Source organism: Chelonoidis abingdonii, chromosome 9 (genome assembly GCF_003597395.2).
Source record: "Chelonoidis abingdonii isolate Lonesome George chromosome 9, CheloAbing_2.0, whole genome shotgun sequence".
NCBI classification, from domain to species: Eukaryota; Metazoa; Chordata; order Testudines; family Testudinidae; genus Chelonoidis; species Chelonoidis abingdonii.
This window is the reverse complement of record NC_133777.1, coordinates 25560616-25580412: the sequence shown is the minus strand read 5'-3', so window position 1 is coordinate 25580412 and position 19797 is coordinate 25560616. Positions and strand designations below refer to the sequence as shown.

General features: G+C 42.0%; 1 protein-coding gene across 3 annotated transcripts in view; it reads left to right on the top strand.

Moving 5' to 3' along the window:
- The window catches only part of ABAT (4-aminobutyrate aminotransferase), a 164268-nt gene that overhangs the window by 118662 nt on the left and 25809 nt on the right, over positions 1-19797 (top strand). For all 3 annotated transcript variants that reach the window (XM_032769066.2, XM_032769067.2, XM_075069286.1), the window contains exons 7-9: positions 15468-15548; positions 16888-16980; positions 19258-19320. In XM_032769066.2, the coding sequence (XP_032624957.1) occupies positions 15468-15548; positions 16888-16980; positions 19258-19320 (237 nt within the window). The remainder of the gene's footprint in view (positions 1-15467; positions 15549-16887; positions 16981-19257; positions 19321-19797) is intronic.

The following is a 19797-nucleotide window of genomic DNA, read 5'->3' as shown; positions in this document are numbered from 1 at the left end:
GCGTGGCCACATTTGCGGAACTTGCAGCGCCATTGGGAGTGGTGCATTATAGGAAGCTATCTCAGCATGCAAGTGACTGCAATGTGCTTTTCAAATGGCGGGGGAGAATACGGGGGAGTGTGACAGAGTGTGTGTATGTGGGCGGGAGAGTGGGTTTTTGGGGTGCTGAGAGTATGTTAGCATGCTGTCTTGAAAGTTCAGACCCCCCGCCCTTCTCACTCACTCAAAGCGAACAGTAAACGTTTGCTTTTCTCAGAGCTGATAAGCAGGTGACTTCTCCGAAACAGAGCTTTGAAAGGGCATTTCCGTATTACTGCAGCTGATTTCACAACAATGACAAGAGTGGCCACTTGACTTAAGGGGATTATGGGACGTTTCCAGAGGCTGATCACAGCTCAGTAATGTAATACCTTGTTCACACTGGCACCCTGGTGCTCCAGCAGGGACACAGCAAACATTATTCCACTCGCCGAGGTGGAATACCAGCACTGCTGTAGCTGCAGAGTCAGAGCGCTCTACATGCCTTGCCAGTGTGGATGGGGAGCTAGAGCACCTGGGGCAGCTTTATTGTGTTGTAACTCGCAAGTGTAGCCAAAGCCTAAGTCTTCAAAAAGAACAGCATCCTACACCTTTGTTGCCTATGAAGTGGAAATTATGGGAGGGAATCCGGCATGAAAGACATTTGAATAATATTGCATTATAATTCAGTCTCCTTTTTTGCCATGGCTTTTCTGGAAGTTATGGGTTCCATGATTTTTGTGTGTGTGTGTGTGTGTGTGTGGTGAAAACCATTTTGTTTCTTGCAGGAGATTTTATGAAGATGGAGCAATTGTCCTGGGAGAGGAAGCAAATATGCTTGCTGGCATGTTGTTGGGACTCAACGCTATTGACTTCAGGTATTCAGTGTGTCTGACAGGTGTTTAGTTATACTACATTTAATATCCTAACCTTTATTTTTGAATCATTTGTAGATCCTGGACCCTTAAACCAGTTTTCAGTGTAGTTAAAGATGTCTTTTTCGTATACTGTGCTTAGCACAATGGAGCCCCAATCTGATTGGAGCCTGCATATGCTGCTATAATACAAATAAATAATATCCTTCATGAAAGAGAATATCAACTGTGTGCTCCAACATGGATTTTGGCTTGTGTATGCATGCTGTTTCATTTCTTTCCTCTTCTGTCGCAGTGTATTAAGGCAACAAAAACACACACTTCTGTATGTCCTAGATTAAACTTCAACCAATGATCAGTTGCTTCAGTTGCTGATATTTTGATGCATTGAGAGAGACCACTTTTGCATCACATCCATTATTCTTCAGTTATTTTCCTCCTGTACTGACTAAAAATGTTGTTCAAATAACCGAAAGTGTCCCTTCATTACCATCAGAATGATTGATTAATTTTTGAGATCTGTCAAGTTTGTCAGTTGCATGAGTACTTTGGGAATTGCAGCTCAAATTTTGGATAAAACACTGATTTAAGTGACTAAAAAGATTCTTTTTAATGTTATATTAAGTTTGTCTGTTCTAGCATAATGTAGTTGATCTTCCAACAAATATTTGCTTTAAATGTTCAGAAATGTGTCAAAGTTCTTCGNTCCTCCCACCCTTATTGCTTTATCTTATGTTAACTTTTTAAAAATGGCATGTTCGCAAATCATTTTTGTATGTGAGTGGACAGGCTTTATTTTTGGGGGGGGATGTGGGGAAACTCACTATTTTAAGAAAAAGCTCTGTAAAGTTTAAGGACAACAACAAAGACTTTATGCAAGTTCCAGAAGAAGGGAATTTGATGTGAAATATTTATGCATCACTTTGTACATATTTGCAAGAGAGAATTCAAATAAAAACAACAAGGAGTCCAGTGGCACCTTAAAGACTAACAGTGGTCCCCAACCTTTTCGTCTGGCGGGCGCCAGATGAAGGACCGTGGCGGCAGTCGAGCATCTGCTGAAATGCCACCAAATTTCGGCAGCATTTTGGCGGCAACGCCTCTGGATGACGTTGCTTGTCGGCGGCAAGCAGCGTCATCAGAGGCATCGCCACCGAAATGCTGCTGAATTTCGGTGGATGCTCTATGGCGCCCGCGGGCACCACATTGGGGACCCCTGGACTAACCGATTTATTTGGGCATAAGATTTCGTGGGTAAAAAACCCAGTTCTTTAAGGTGCTACCGGACTCCTTGTTGTTTTTGTGGATGCAGACTAATTCAAATAAATGCTCCCTTCAAAGCCAGGCTGTTTTGAATTCATTTTTTTTGGTTATGTTCTTGAACAAAGCACTTCGAATGAGTCTGTTAGCAGGCTTTGCTTATTTGGAATCTAGCATGACTCCCTGAAAGAGAGCAAAAAATTGATGCTATCTTCTAATCACAATGTGAAAATGGTAATTTAAATCCAGGATCCTGGATTTTTATTGTGCCTTGCTCACTGTTTTGAGAAGGGATGCCATTAAGGTACTGATACACTCTCATATCCTTGTAGAATTAAAACAAGAAGGCTAGTGCAGTGAGATAGTTTGGGAGTAAGATAATTATTTTAAACGCCTAGGTAAATAATATATTGTTTGTAGTTTTCTCATAGCTGTGTTGGTCCCAGGATATAAGAGAGAAAAGGTGGGTGAGGTAATATCTTTTATTGGACCAACTTCTGTTGGTGAGAGAGACAAGCTTCCAGGCTACAGAGAGCTCTTCAGCTTTTCCTCTATGTAGCTTGAAAGCTTGTCTCTCTCAGCAACAGAAATTGGTCCAATAAAAGATATTACCTCACCCACTTTATCTATGCAAATAATAGAGACATAAGAAGGATGAGGTAATATTTTTTATCGGATCAACTTGTGTTGGTGAAAGTTTTTGAGCTTAAACAGAGCTCTTATTCAGATCTGGGACAGGTGCTCAGAGACTTACAGCTAAATAGATGGTGGAACAGATAAGGGCTTAACACATATTGCAGAAGACCATTCAAAGTGATATGAGCAGTTAAACACTTCTACAGTTGTAGGACAGAGGAGGGTTTGTGGCTTATAGACTGTTGTAACGAGCCATAAATTCAGTGTCTTAAGTCCATGATTTTCAGTGTCTAGCAGAGTTGTAAATTTAAATTCTCAGGCTTGCCTTTTGAGGTGTTGTGCAGGTATCCTTTGAGGACAAGGACTGGGATGTCAGATATGAAGTAATTATGCAGATCATGTGAATATATTGCTTATCAGTGTAAGGGCATGGCTACACTTGCAGATATAGAGTGCTGTGAGTTAAACCCGCCTTTCTAGTGCAGTAGGGAAAGTGTTGCAGTCTGTCCACACTGACAGCTTCAAGCGCACTGGCGTGGCCACATTTGCGGAACTTGCAGCGCCATTGGGAGTGGTGCATTATAGGAAGCTATCTCAGCATGCAAGTGACTGCAATGTGCTTTTCAAATGGCGGGGGAGAATACGGGGGAGTGTGACAGAGTGTGTGTATGTGGGCGGGAGAGTGGGTTTTTGGGGTGCTGAGAGTATGTTAGCATGCTGTCTTGAAAGTTCAGACCCCCCGCCCTTCTCACTCACTCAAAGCGAACAGTAAACGTTTGCTTTTCTCAGAGCTGATAAGCAGGTGACTTCTCCGAAACAGAGCTTTGAAAGGGCATTTCCGTATTACTGCAGCTGATTTCACAACAATGACAAGAGTGGCCACTTGACTTAAGGGGATTATGGGACGTTTCCAGAGGCTGATCACAGCTCAGTAATGTAATACCTTGTTCACACTGGCACCCTGGTGCTCCAGCAGGGACACAGCAAACATTATTCCACTCGCCGAGGTGGAATACCAGCACTGCTGTAGCTGCAGAGTCAGAGCGCTCTACATGCCTTGCCAGTGTGGATGGGGAGCTAGAGCACCTGGGGCAGCTTTATTGTGTTGTAACTCGCAAGTGTAGCCAAAGCCTAAGTCTTCAAAAAGAACAGCATCCTACACCTTTGTTGCCTATGAAGTGGAAATTATGGGAGGGAATCCGGCATGAAAGACATTTGAATAATATTGCATTATAATTCAGTCTCCTTTTTTGCCATGGCTTTTCTGGAAGTTATGGGTTCCATGATTTTTGTGTGTGTGTGTGTGTGTGTGTATATGTATATATATATATGTGTGTGTGTGTGTGTGTGTGTATGTATATATATATATATATATATATACCACATTACTACCACGAGTGACCTGAACTAGAAGAGTCATGCCGGCTCGGACGTCGCCCAGATTACAAGGTTCCGCGCCAGATGTTGAGGAACCAGGACAATCTGACGATAAGTGAGCTACTGGAACAAATCTTTCATGGACGAGACAGAGAAACCTGGAATTGATGGAATCTACTACAACAGTAGACCTAATGAGAGGGATATATGAAACATATAAGGGGACTATGGATGGACAAAAGACCTACATCCACACTTACTGAGAAACAGCTAGTTACCAACGCTTCAACATAGTAAAGAGGAAGCTGCTCTCCACGCTTGAGATAGACCAACTCCACATTACATCCCAGACTCAAGAAGACCTGAAGAACAAGTGGATGTGCACGCCACACCTGAAGCTGAAACTTCACTGCCACCCCGTCCATTGCAGAGCACAGCAGCTGATAGAGGCATAAGATCATGGAGAAACTAGCTACAGTCAATCCTCGAGACCGATTACCAAGGCTCAGTGGAGAAGTACCATCAGCTAGTTGTTAGAAGATGCCAATAGAGCCTCATGAACATCCCTACTACCACCATAACTCAAAACCAATGAACTGGTATACGCTACAGCTCTGTAATCCTGGAGATGCCTGCTACACGATCAAGAGAACAACAGTATGTATCACGTGGAAAATGAGGTTGGAGGATAAGATCAAGGCGACTCGGAGAGAGTTAGTCAGCTGGTGGAACTACAGAAGGGTGAGATTAAGGATAAGACTCGGCTACTGAAAATACAAGGGCTAACTCCATCTGAAGCCCTAGAGACTGCTAAACAAAGCTCACAGCACTAGCTACCAGGCTAAGGAGATACACTAGAGAAGCGAGGCCAAAAAGTAAATGCCCTGTTCTCCAAGACACCATCCAAGGTGTACTCCAACTGCAGTGCAATAACACAATAACCAGCAGAGCCGCCAGCAGCAGAAACTGAACAGTACTGGAAGAACATATGGGAGAAGAGAAGACTCATAACACCAGTGCAAAGTGGCTGCAGGACTGAGAACGGAGCACAGCATCTCCCAGAACAGACCAGTCACCATCACAGTAGAAGACATCCAGCAGCGGTCAGAACATGAAGAGCTGGACAGCACCTGGACCAGACATGATCCAACCTACTGCTAAAGAAACTAACAGCAGTGCATGAACGGCTAGCAGCACAGATGAACCAGCTGCTAGCAGCAGGCTCCCACCCAAACTGGCTAACACAAGGAAGACAGTGCTGATCATGAAAGACCCCTGCCAGGGGACAGAACCCTCCAACTACCGGCCAATAACCTGCCTCCCCACAACATGGAAAGTCCTATCAGGCATCATTGCTGCCAAGCTACGGACCACATGGGCCAGTACATGAGCACAGCTCAGAAGGGCATTGGGAACAACACCAGAGGCTCAAACACCAGTTGCTCATAGATAGAGCAGTCGCCAAGACTCAAGGTCTAGACAGACCATCTGAGCACAGCCTGGATTGACTACAGGAAAGCCTACGACTCAATGCCACACACGTGGATCTGTGAATGTCTGGCGCTATACAAAGTCAACAGGACACTAGGACCTTCCTCAAGAACAATGGACTATGGAGGACAACACTAGAATCAATCCAAGGCAGCTTGCAAAGTGGCCATCAAGTGCGGCATATACCAAGGTTCACTGTCCCCGCTCCTGTCTGCATAGGCTTAAACCCCTCAGCCAGATAATAACAAGAACTGGATACGGGTACAGGTTCAGGGTGAACTACCATCAGCCACCTCCTCTACATGGATGACTCAAGCTGTATGCTAAGATGAACGAGACATCGACTCGCTAATCCACCTGACGTGGATCTACAGGAGGATATCGGGATGTTCATTCGGACTGGAGAAGTGTGGCCGGATGGTAGTGAAGAGAAGGTAGTCAGACTGATGGGGTGGAACTACAAGCGGGCCACATAGCAGACATACAGACCAGCTACAAGTACCTTGGCGTCCACACGTCACATGGAAACCAGGATGAGGAGGCAAGGAAGACAGCAACATCCAAGTATCACCAAAGGATAGACAGAGTCCTGAAGAGCAGCTCAGTGGGAAGAACAAGATCCACGCATCAATGGATACGCCCTGCCAGTCATCAGATCCCTGCCGGTATAGTGAGCTGGCCAAAGGAGGGCATGAGGCTGCCGATGTGAAAACCGGAAGTCCTCACAATGCACGGAGGTTTCCCCAGTCCAACACCCAGAGGCTGTATACCAGCTGGAAGAAGGCGGGGGGCTTGGTGAGCGTCAAAGCACTGTCCTGGATGAAACTGGAACATCCAGGAGTATCGTAAGATGGCTCCCAAAGATGAGCTGCTAGAGAATGCCTAGCAGCAGCAGACATGGGAGGAAGACCAAGCAGAAAGAAGTGCCATGGCAAGACAGGCCCTTCATGGGATGTACCATCGACAGATAGCTGAGGTGGCTGACATTGGGAAATCCACCAGTGGCTGAAAGCTGACTAAAAGACAGCACTGGGCACTGATCATAGCAGCACAGGAACAGGCACTGAGCACCAGATCCATTGAAGCAGGGGTCTACCACACTAGAGAGGACCCAGGTGCAGACTGTGCAGAGAGGCCTCAGAGACAGTCAACAATGTGGCAGGATGTAAGATGCGGCAGGAACAGCATACACTGAACGGCACAACCAAGTGGCTGGCATTGTATACAGGAACGTCTGCACGCGTATGGGCTAGAACCTCCAAGACCAGATGGGAGATTCCACAGAAGGTTGTGGAGAATAGCAGGGTAAGATTCTGTGGGACTTCCAGATCCAGACGGACAGAGGTACTGGCCAATCAACCAGACATTGTGGTAATAGACAGGACCAGAAGACAGTGGTGGTGATAGATATAGCAGTGCAAGTGACAGCAACATCAGGAGAAGGAATATGAGAAGCTGGAGAGTACCAGGGCCTGAAAGAGAACTAGAGAGAAAGTGGAAAGTGAAGGCCAAAGTGGTCCCAGTGGTGGTAGGAGCACTTGGGGCTGTGACTCCTAAGCTGGGTGAGTGGTCCAACAGATCCAGACATCAGAGCTCTCTGTCCAGAAGAGTGCAGTGCTAGGAACAGCTAAGATACTGCGCAGAACCCTCAAACTCCCAGGCCTCTGGTAGAGGACCCGAGGTTGAGGAAGACACATACCACCCATAGGGGTGAGAGGAGAATATTTATTTTCATATATATAATTTTAATTTCCATGACTTTTGACAGTTTAGCTTGTGCATGTGGGTAGATGCATCCAGGATCATCTCTAGGTTTTTTGCTGCCCCAACTGGCAAAAAAAAAAAAAAGGAAAAACTCACTTGAACCGCCGCCGAAGTGCCACCAAAGAGGAAGAGACGGAGTGAAGGACTCGCCGCTGAATTTCCGCCGAAGACTAAAACGGGGTGCTTGAGCTGCTGCCAAAGTGCCGCTGAAGACCCAGATGTACCGCCCCAATAACGGACAGAGTGCCACCCCTTTCTATTGGCCGCCCGAGGCACCTGCTTCCTTCCCTGATGCCAGGAGCCGCCCCTGGATGCATCGGATGATGAACTGAATTAACTTAACTGAAAACTTTGCATGATTCCAAGTTAAGCTCTGAACTGTTAGAGTCTAAATGCAAAAATGCTCAGTAACACTGTGTAGATGTGAAAGACCAGACCAGTGAATTCTCAAGGGGAGTTCTCATTTCTCCAGGGTGGGTGATTCTGCCTTCCCTGAAGGTAAAACAAAATGCCTCGAAACTTTTTTAAAAACCAACGTGGAGAGCTAGGTCAGCTCAAAACATCCTAATTACAGTGCAGCATTAATCTAAAAAAGAGCTGTCTACCACCGTGGTGTTTAGTGGCACTAGCCTATTTGTCTACCGGCACTTTAAATGTCAGAGAAAAGCTTGGAACAAATCGCAGATCAGAATGCCTGCAAAGTCCAGATAGGAACTTTATAGCTCGGTCCATCTTTCCTAAAGATGATCTACACAGACACTGGTAGTATTGTGGTTTTATTTCTAGAGTGGATGATATAGGCCTCCATCAGTTCAGTGGGGAAAAAAGACAGAACTGAGTCAGCCAGAAACCGTCTGTGCATTGTCTATTTCTGGCAATGCTTTGTCTTGGCAACTGTAGGCAATATGTCCATTTGCACTGAAGTATACTGAAAGCATTTAGTTCTATAGTCAGGGAATTATGAAAAGCAAGGGCTTCTGGAAACCTACTGCAGCCAACTGGTGTATGGGGGTGTGATTGCAGACTGCTAAGTATCAGCATATTGTGAAAATCCATTCATGTTCCCAGGGCTGGTCTCCGCTAGAAAATTTGATTGACAAAGCTGTGTCACTCAGGGATGTGAAAAATCCATACTCCTGAACAGCATAGTTAAAACAACCTAAGGCCTTGTGTAGATAGCACTAGATGGATGGAGGTGGATTGTCTACACCAGTTGAAGGACCCCTTCTGTCAGTATAGGTAGCGTCTACACTGAATCACTACAGTGGTGCAGCTGAAGCACGTAGCTGTGCCACTGTAGCACTTCAGTGCAGACTAATCCTTAGTCTTACTCTTACTGGAGTAATCTCCCCAAAATATTCCAGGGACTTTGTTTATTGTTAATTATAAGAATAAAATTTACTTCTGGGGATTATGTCCTTTATTTTTTTTAATGCATCATGTACTATATTTTTATCCCATTGTGAAGAATCTATTCTCATTCATTTGAAATGGTGGCAGATGATCTGAATGTTCTGTTTCTCTTGTTGTTGAGCTTATCTCCTTCTAACAACAAAAGAAAAACACACTTTCCTCTCAAAATGGCCCATAATCCATTAATCTGTTGTGAATTTTTCTCAAGCACCTAGTTTTATGTGGCAACTTTTCTCTAGTAAAGACAAAAGTTAAATAAGAGCTCTAGTACCCACCAAAAAAATTTGCTGTTCAAACAATTGGAGAGGAATATCTGTATTTAGATTTATTTAAGTCTGAGCCTACAGAAGTAAACATTGTTTCAGAAATGACATTTTTGTAAATCATGAAATTTTGGCTAGTGTCTAGTTAGACCCTGTGTATTTTTCAAGAATTATGATGTTTTCCTTACACATTGTAAATATTGCAATTCACATTTCTTGTTGCTCTAATCATGTTCCATGCATTTCCTGAATAAGATGAGCTTCTCTCCCAAAGAAAGAGATTTGAAAAATATCAGATAACATGCAGACTGCTTTTCACTGAAAAACAGAGGATTTAGGAAAACAGTCTCTTCTCTCTGGAGACCGATAAGGACTTACTTCACTGGAGCTCAGACTGTAATTCTAATGAGAACTTGAGAAAAGTAACATTGTTTTGTAGTAATCATGGGTTGTTGAGCCTGCTTTGATACATGAATTCATTGCCAAACGTTACTGACTTGTACTTAATTCACGTTTAATATACCGGTAAAAGTAGCATATTGTTAGACAATAGAACATCTGCAAAGATTAAAATCTGTGCTATGGAGGAACGCTTCAATCCATGATATTCCATTCAAATCACTTGAATAAATTTACCAAATTCATCTGTATTAATAATTTAACAGTGATTTTGAAGAATGTAAACTGTTTTTCAAACAGTGTACTGTACAAGTTGGTGCTCACTGACTCCCCACTCAGTTACCACCTACTGACCACCAACACCAAATTCTATTCTATAAGCGTTTTTATATCATGGTCATTGCCATAGTATCTGAGTACCTTCTAGGAGTGCATTAAGCAACTTGACTAACTGCTGTCACGTTTTGTTCACTCATCCTGTTCCCAGAGGAAGAAGCAGTGGAGTATTTTATTTTGATAGCATCGATTTCTTTTGTTTGTTTTTTTCTGTGTGTATATTAGAGAAAGCAGAGTCAAAGAAATCCACCTTGCACTTGGAATGGAAAGTGGTGAGGCTTGTGATAGTCCTGTCCTGGAGAATTAATTTCCTAAGCCAGTGTAGAGTACAGAGGCTACTGTGAGCACATCACACCTGTCCTGTGTTGCCGAAGAGCATTTAGTATTAATTGGAGTTTTGTAAGTGTTGAAGGTTTCATGCCCAGTTACATCTGACGAAGTGGGTATCCAGGAAAGCTCATGCTCCAAAACATCTGTTAGTCTATAAGGAGCCACAGGAATCCGAGAGAAGAAATTTACTGTGCCAGTGCACCAAGGAAGACGTCCCTAAAATGCAGTCGTGGTAAAGGGGCGTGCTTCAGACTCCTAGGAAGTTGGCTACACAAATAAAAGGAACCAGAACACCAAACCATTGATTTCATTGGAAACATTTTGAACCTGAGCTGCTAAGCTGAGAGGAAGGCAGCATGGAGACAACCGGAATCTTCAGTGTCCAACCAATCTTCGGTGAAAGCCAGCCTCCTTGAGTAAGAATAAATGCACATCATAGAATCATACAATCATAGGACTAGAAGGGACCTCAAGAGGTCATCTATACCAGTCCTCTGCACTTACGGCAGGAATAAGTATGATCTAGACAAGTGTTTGTCTAACCCGCTTTTAAAAATCTCCAATGATGAGATTCCACAACCTCCCTAGGCAATTTATTCCAGTGCTTAACCACCCTGACCATTAGGAAGTTTTTCTTAATATCCAATTTAATTCTCCCTTGCTGCAATTTAAGCCCATTGCTTCTTGTCCTATCCTGTTGTTATGTCCCCGCTCAGTCTTCTCTTCTCCAGACTAAACAAACCAAGTTATTTCAATCTTCCCTCTTAGGTGATGTTTTCTAGACCTTTAATCATTTTTGTTGCTCTTCTTTGGACATTCTCCAATTTGTCCACATCTTTCCTGAAATGTGACGCCCAGAACTAGACAATACTCCAGTTGAGGCCTCATCGGCGTGGAGTAGAGCGGAAGAATTATTTCTCATGTATAGCTTTCAACACTCCTGCTAATACATCCCAGAAAGATGTTTGCTTTTTTTTACAACAGTGTTACACTGTTGACTCATATTTAGCTTGTGGTCCGCTGTGACCCACAGATCCCTTTCCATAGCACTCCTTCTTAGGCAGTCATTTCCCATTTTGTGTGTGCAACTGATTATTTCTTTCTAAGTGGAGTACTTTGCATTTGTCCTTATTGAATTTCATGCTATTTACTTCAGACCCATTTCTCCAGTTTGTCCAGATCATTTTGATTTTAATCCTATCCTCCAAAGCACTTGCAACCCTCCCAGCTTGGTATCTCGTCCACAAACTTTATAGTGTCTCTCTATGCCATTATCTAAATCATTGATGAAGATATTGAACAGAACTGACCCAGAACTGATCCCTGCAGGACCCCACTTGTTATGCCCTTCCAGCATGACTGTGAACCACTGATAACTACTCTCTGAGAATGGTTTTTCAATCAGTTTTGCACTCACCTTATAGTAGCTCCATCTAGGTTGCATTACCGTAGTTTGTTTATGAGAAGGTCATTCAGACAGGATCAAAAGCTTTACTAATGTCAAGATATAACGCGTCTACTGCTTCCCCCCCATCCACAAAGCTCATTACTCTGTCAAAGAAAAGCTGTCAGGTTGGTTTGACAGGATTTGTTCTTCCCAAATCCATACTGACTGTTACTTATCTCCTTATTATCTTCTAGATGTTTGCAAATTGATTGCTTAATTATTTGCTTCATTATCTCTCCAGTCTTCCATGATTTTTCAAAGGTAATCGCTAATGGCTCAGATATCTCCTGAGTCAGTTCCTTGGGTATTCTAGGATGCATTTCATCAGGCCCTGATTACTTGAAGACATTTAATTTGTCTGTCTAATTTTTAACTTGTTCTTTCCCTATTTTAGCCTCTGATCCTACCTCATTTTCACTGGCATTCACTATGTTAGATGTCCTATCACCACCAACTTTTTTGGTGAAAACCAAAACAAAATCATCATTGAGCACCCTTGCCATTTCCACATGCTCTCTTGTTGTTTTTCCCCATCATTGAGTAATGGGTCTACCTTGTCCTTGGTCTTCCTCTTGCTTCTAATGTATCTGAAGAATGTTTTCTTGTTACCCTTTGTCTGTAGCTAGTTTGATCTCGTTTTGTGCCTTGACCTTTCTAACTTTATCCCTACATATTTGTATTATTTGTTTATATTCATCCTTTGTAATTTGACCTAGTTTTTTGTAGGACTCTCTTGATTTTTAGATCACTGAAGATCTCCTGATTAAGCCAGGAGTGGTCTCTTGCCGTACTCCCTACCTTTCCTACGCAGCAGGATAGTTTCCTCTTGTGCCCTTAATAACGTTTCTTTGAAAAACTGCCAACTATCTTCAGTTGTTTCTCCCCTTAGATTTGCTTCCCAGGGGATCTTACCTACCAACTCCGTGAGTTTGCTAAAGTCTGCCTTCTTAAAATCCATATTCTCTTCTTTGCTGTTCTCCCTCCTACCATTCCTTAGAATCATGAACTCTATCATTTCATGATCACTTTCACCCAGGCTGTCTTCCACTTTCAAATTCTCAACCTCTTTGTCAAAATCAAATCTAGAACAGCTTCTCCCTTAGTAGCTTTCTCCAGTTTCTGAAATAAAAAATTGTCTCCAGTACATTCCAAGTGCTTGTTGGATAATCTGTGCCCTGTTGTGTTATTTTCCCAACAGATATCTGAGTAGTTGAAGTCCCCCATCACCACCAAGTCTTGTGCTTTGGATGATTTTGTTAGTTGTTTAAAAAAAAAAGCCTAATCTACCTCTCCTTTCTGGTTAGGTGTTCTGTAGTAGACCCCTACCAAGACATCACCCTTGTTTTTACCCCTTTTATCCTTACCCACACATCCTAATGTGTGAGAGAGTTACACATACAGTGGCAACGGTCCAGTGGATAAGTCAATGGACTGGGAATCCAAGAGTCTTGGATTCTACTTCCAGCTTAGCCACTGACCAGGTGTGGACTCTTGGAGAAAGCACTTCACCTCTCTGTGCCTCCACTTCCCCATCCATAAAATAAGGATAATGATGCTCTCCTTTGCAAAGCGTTTGAGATCTATGGGTGAAAGGTGTTAAATATTATTTATCATGCCATTTGCTTTAAACAGCAAACACAAATATACTACACTACAATAGAGCCTTCCAGGTATCTCCCAAAAACAGCATGGAGAACAGAACTGAAGAAAGCAAACAATCATTCAGGGATGTATTAGCAGGAGTGTTGTAAGCAAGACACAAGAAGTAATTCTTTCATTCTACTCAGCATAAGGCCTCAGTTGGAGTACTGTGTCCTGTTCTGGGCACCACGCTTCAGGAAAGATGTGGACAAATTAGAGAAAGTCCAGAGGAGAGCAACAAAAATGATTAAAGGCAGTACTTAATTTGTGTCTGGGCTTGCCAAGGCTGAGACCCAGCACCTCTAGGCTTGGCAGTTCATCGCCCTTGCACCTCTGGGCTTGCTGCATCAGTTATAAAAGTTTTAAAAAAAAATTGCTTGAGCCTTGGCACCTCTTTCATTACAAATTAAGCACTAATTAAAGGTCTAAAAAACATGACATATGAGGAACTATGGAAAAAAATTGGGTTTGTTTAAGCTGGAGATGAGAAGACTTATGTTGGGGGGACAGAAGTCTTCTAGTATGTAAAGCTTGTTATAAAGAAGAGAGTGATTTAATTGTTCTACTTAACTACTGAGGACAGGACAAGAAGGAATGGGTTTAAATTGCAACAAGGGAGATTTTAGATTAGCCATTAGGAAAAACTTGCTAACTGTAAGGGTACCTCCACACTACCTGCCGGATTGGCGGGTAGCGATCGATCTATCGGGGAATCAATTTATCACGTCTCGATCCCTGAACACGCTCCTGTCGACTCTGGAACTCCACCAGGGCAAGAGGCGAAAGCGGAGTCAACAGGGGAGCTGCGGCCGTCGATCCCGGGCCATGAGGACGGGAGGTAAGTCGACCTAAGATACACAACTTCAGCTATGCTATTCTCATAGCTGAAGTTGTGTATCTTAGATTGATTTCCTGCCCCAGTATAGACCAGGCTTAGGGTAGTTAAGCACCAGAACAAATTACCTAGGAAGGTTGTGGAATCTTCATCATTGGAAGTTTTTAAGAACAGGTTAAACAAACACATGTCAGGGATGAGCTGGATAATCCTTAGTTCTGCCTCAATGCAGGGGACTGAACTAGATGTCCTATCAAGGTCCTTTCCGTCCTACATTTCTGTGATTCTGTGAATATCATCTTTGCTTTCTCAGCCATTGTTCATGTCAGTCTTCTCTGCGTAGCTCTGTCTCACCAGTGAGATTACCTTCATGAGAATTGGGGATTGGAACAGGTTCAGGGCTGCAACAGCATTCTGAGACACTTATGTGCAGCTGAGTAGACACAATCAACTCAAAATGGTAACTATGGCCAGTAGTTTTGATCATTTTAACCCCCTTCTCTCCCAATCCAGTACCAATCTGATCAACTTACAAGTGCAGAATCAAGTTGCTACTAAAACTAAGCTGCACAAAGCCACTGAATGCAATTTTACATAATATGGTGTAGCAGTATCTCTTATAAAATCAGAACACAAATACCCATTCATCCAGACATGGTTTTGCCTAACATGTTACTCCCTTGATGTACTACTCACTATTGTAAATGTTTGAGAGGATTTTATAAGGGGGAGAGCATGTGTGTTTGTGTGCATAGTTTTATTGCAGGGAAACTATTTTATTGCAACATTGCTTTGCTAATTCTTGCAGCTTATCTTTCTCTTGTCCTTTGAACATATCTTTGTTCAGTTCCCCCAGCCTCAAAATCCTATTTTATTATAATATCTGGAGGGTGTTTATACCCACAGTGTTCAGAACTGGTCTCCCTTGAAGCCTGATAAGGAAGAAACTGTTACACTATCTTAATTAAATTTGGGTTTAGCCATTCTAACTGAAGCCAAATAATTAAGGCTTTAAAGTTTACTTTCTCTGTATGAAAGGAACTGAGATTTTGGTGAAAGAATAGGGTGAAGGGATAAAAAATCAGTGTTAAAGAAAAAACATTTAATGCAGTCTAGAACCTCTCTCTTTAAAGTTGATCCTCAAAGAGAATAAAATTTGGGCTTAGACAAAAAAATGGGTGAATTTATTGAGACTTGAATATTTTCAGTTTTTTTTAAACTTTCTGTATCATGACTGCAAATATTTAAGAATTTGCCTAATGTTAGTGTACTTGAACTTTAGACTTTAATTTATATTCATATTTTTTGAATCGTAGTCTCAACATCGCAGATTTTTTCTTATGATGTTAAATACTTACTGTTTCCCTTCCTTCACTTTTCAGAGTACATTTGTTAACAGACCTGCTCTTGGGATTTTACCTCCAGAGAATTTTGCTGAAAAATTAAAGGAATCTTTGCTTTCAGTAAGTTTAAGAATGAACTATGATCATTTACCATATTCGAAGTCTGCATATTCTCCAAAGTGCGTGTATGGTATGAACCCGCCCCGAGAGGAAGGATCTGAAATTTCTGTTGCAGCAGTAAATTGCAAAGTTACTTAATCACAAATAAGAAATAGAGCCCTGTACACTTATCTTAAACACCCCCCATTAGAATATTTCTACCATCCATGTTAACACTGATGAAGGGATTCAGAAGATATGAAACACAATGAAAAATGCAGTAGCTGCTTTAGTTAATGAGACTACTCATATTCTTAAAGTTAAGCATGTGTTTATCTGCTTTGCTTGATCAGGGCCTAAAGAGCATAACATAATCCACAATGCTTAAAGCCATGATGGAAACAGGATTTGAAGAGATTTTAAGGAACGATAGGATTTTTTTTTTAAAGATCATCAGAGAACTGACCAGATGGTGCTGCTCTTCTGCTCTTGAAGAGATTCAAAAGTTGGAACTATTATTAAATAACCATTATTCTATATTCTTGAAGATGTTGACTGAAATTACGGATAATGAGACCGAGTGTTGGGAGTAATCATCGCTTACAGATTGAAGAACTAAGCATCAAAGGAAGCAATGGTTTTGCTTTGTTAGTGTTCTACCCCTTTTCCAGTTTATGAATGCCCTTTCATAAGTGGGAAATTTCACATGGAACCCAGAAAGTACAAGGCTAAAGTTAACAATCCTTTAGCTCAAAGTGTGAATAGCTAAAGGTGAGGCCTCCAAACCTTTCACTGTATTTTCACTAGAGGCTTTCTCCAAGTGATGCACTGTTTGTCAACCTTCTTTTCCTTGTATGCTGAGCATGTGGAGCTTGGCATTGAGGTTATTTTCCATGTGTGCTTTCTGCAGATGACGGTTATTTGTGTAACTGTTCTGTAAAAGAATGTGTGTTTTCTCTTTCCTTCTTAAAAATTGTGATCAATGTTTATGAAGAAACACATGGTATTCAGGGTACAGACTTATCAGGGTAAAAATAAAAGCATTTGAATAGGATATGTTGTGATTTAACTGTTAGCAGCTGAATCACCTGCCTTCCCCTTTTCAAGAGAATGGGATCCATAAATGAAGCTGGATGTTCCCATGCAGAGAACTTTGCAGATGAAATTTCAAAGAGAACCTTCCACCGTGATGAAATCAAACCTTTGATTCTCTTAGAGCTGAATGTGAGAGGTGGTGGTGTGTCTGCATGCAGACAGCACACTGAATTTATTTGAGTAAGGGAATGAAATGGAGCTGGTTAGTATTATTGCTTAGTTCCATAACTGCTATTTTAGCTTTATTATGTCTCTTTGTTGACAGGTGGCTCCTAAGGGCCTGCAACAGGTTATCACCATGTCCTGTGGATCCTGCTCTAATGAAAATGCCTTTAAAGCAATATTTATGTGGTACAGGGTGAGTCAAAATACTGAGTATGACTCTTTACAATACTGCAGAACCTAGACATCGACAGTGCTTCGTAAGAACTGAATCTGCATGGAATGTGTTCCTTTAGTTATATAACTATGGATTAAACTGTAGAAACCAGAATAGACCTTTGCTCTTTTGACTTTCTCACTTGGAAGATCCCAGACGTGTCAGCAGCTTTCTCACTACAAAACAATTGTTTTTTCTCCCTGTGCCGCCTCCTCACCGTGGTCAGAATTAGGTGGATCAGGTTAAAATAGAGATATAAAATTCACATTTTGTTTGAACGAGTGAATATTTAAAGATCTGCTCTCTCATAAGCTGGCAGGGCTCCAAACAGAGGCTGTGTTTCTATCCTGGTTTCTACAATATTTATTTAAATTCCAGTCTGCTACAAACTCCACATTGAAAGGCACCCATATAGGGCTTTGGGCTTCCTTGATATGCATTTTAAAAACATAAGAACACAGGAGATACAGAGTAAAGATCAGCCAATGCACTAGCACTCCTTCCTCCCTCTTTACCATCACAAATCATGTGACTGATGCAGCTTCAAACCCTCCAGCACTAACCAGAAATTCTACCCTCAACTGTCTTCTGACAATGCTTATGCAAACAAAGGGGCTTTGCAGTGTATAAAATTGGGCTATTTCAGACTTGGGTGCGGTGAGGGGAAGAAAGGGACAAAAGCATTCCAAATGAAAGGAAAGCAGCTGATGCAACTGTGATAGTAAGGCATTGGCGGGGGGTGGGATGGGGGGGTGGCAAGGGAGGGAGGGACAGATACCAAGCAATTTCTGGGTTTTTTAGGTCAAAACCAACACGTAAAATTCCACCCTGAAGCCAGTAGGCCCATACGGCTCATAGCAAAACTATTTTGGAAAAGCTTCTTTCTTTAAAATTGTTGCAGTACATTTTTGTTTCTGGCATTCCAAGGTCTGTGTGTGATTCTACGGCAAAAAGGGGTTAGAAGAAGTTGGTTACAAAAGTACCAGTGAGGCTGTCTTTTTAAACAAACCTATTTTTCAAGCTTTTGTCTTAAAATGTGTTTGTTAAACTAAAATTGCAAGGGTCTGTTATAAAATCTTCCTTGACCCTAGTTTGGAAAGACAGTATTAAATTATGTCTACACTATGGACCTTAAGGCGGCACAGCTATATTGCTGCAGCTGCACCACTGTAAGGTCTCCTGCGTAGCTGCTCTATGCTAGTGGAAGAGAACTCTCCCGCCGGCATAAGTAAACCACCCCCAAAGAATGGTGGTAGCTATGTCAGTGAGAGACGCTGTCCTGTCCAACATAGCTCTGTCCACACCGGCGCTTTTGTTGGTGAAACTTCCGTCGGTCAGGGGTGTGAAGCAGTGCTAGTGTAAACAAAGCCTAAGTCACAAGTAGCTGTGCCCATTCACAGTCTCTCTGCTAATATCATGAACTAAACTAGTGCTGGCCAATCTTTTAACATCTCTGTGCATAGAAGATATATACTGAATGGAATGTTTTTGGGTCACGGTAGCAAACAGTCAACCAGTTAAAGCTGCAGCAACCATTAGTTTAAATCCATATGCTGGAATTGTTGCCTATATATTACAGTAGAGCCCGAAGGTCCCAATTAGGATTCATGCCCCATTGTCCCTCTGCTAACACAGATAAAGAGAGAGTCCCTGCTCTGTAGAGCTTACCATCTGAAAGAAGCTAATCTTTTTACTAGTTCCCTAAGCCATTTGCTGGCCCCTCTAAATTATCTAATAACAAAATAGATAAGTCCCTTCATTCTCCTTTTGACTTTCAGCATGAGCATATAATGCCTCTAATGCTAGATCATCCCACACAACATGACACTTGAGAAATAATGTATGTAGCTCTTCAGAGGAAAAACTTACTGTCCACTTTAGGCTAAACAAACTTATAATTAGGTAAAGGAGAGACAAACGGGCAGTCAAGAGTGGTCGCACAGACAAACCCTGGAGCTTCCACTACATCTGAAATACTGAAAAGACTTAAATCTCTTTTTAAAAAGAGAGACATAAAAAGGACTTTCTGACTGTTTTCTCATGCCCACTCCAGATAGACTTGTGCCTGTTAAGCTTTGGAGATCTCATGTAATTTGTGGCTTAAAAATCCCTGTATGGTTTCATCAAGTCTGTCATTTTACCTGCTGGTTAATCCTTCAGACACTTTATTACACTAGGATTTTTCAGCAAGACTTCACCAGCAAGTAATGAGAGATTCATCTAGGACACCTCATGAAAACTTCATTACTTTTGCAGAACAAAGAAAGAGGTAACAATAATGTCACAAAGGAAGAACTGGAGACGTGCATGATTAACCAGGTAACTTCACTGTTCTGTTATCTTACCCAGATTGTTAGTGTTTGATTTGTTCATAGAAAAAATCCAGGGCTTTCTACCATTGCAATATTTCTAACAAAAGCCTCAAGAATGGCCAATTATAACTCACTCCAAACCAAAATTCTAGGCCTGCTACTGGCACCCTGCTACCTTCCAAGATAGTAGTTGTGACTTGTGTTAAAACTGCCCTTTTTATGTGATACACCATCTACTAGAGAGACGTGCATGTGCTGAGAAAGACTGTGGGGAGCACTAATATACACAGATTTTATAAATAAAGATTAAGAACGTTAACAGTCCTCTTAATTTTTTCCAAAACTGGGGTTTAATGACTTGAAATTAATCAAGAAGCTAGTTTGCAATGGAATAATCACTTAATCACATGGGAGCAAGAAATTAACATGCAGTTGGAAAGCCTGTGCAGTGCCAATTCAGCTCTAACCCAGATTGTGTTGCTCT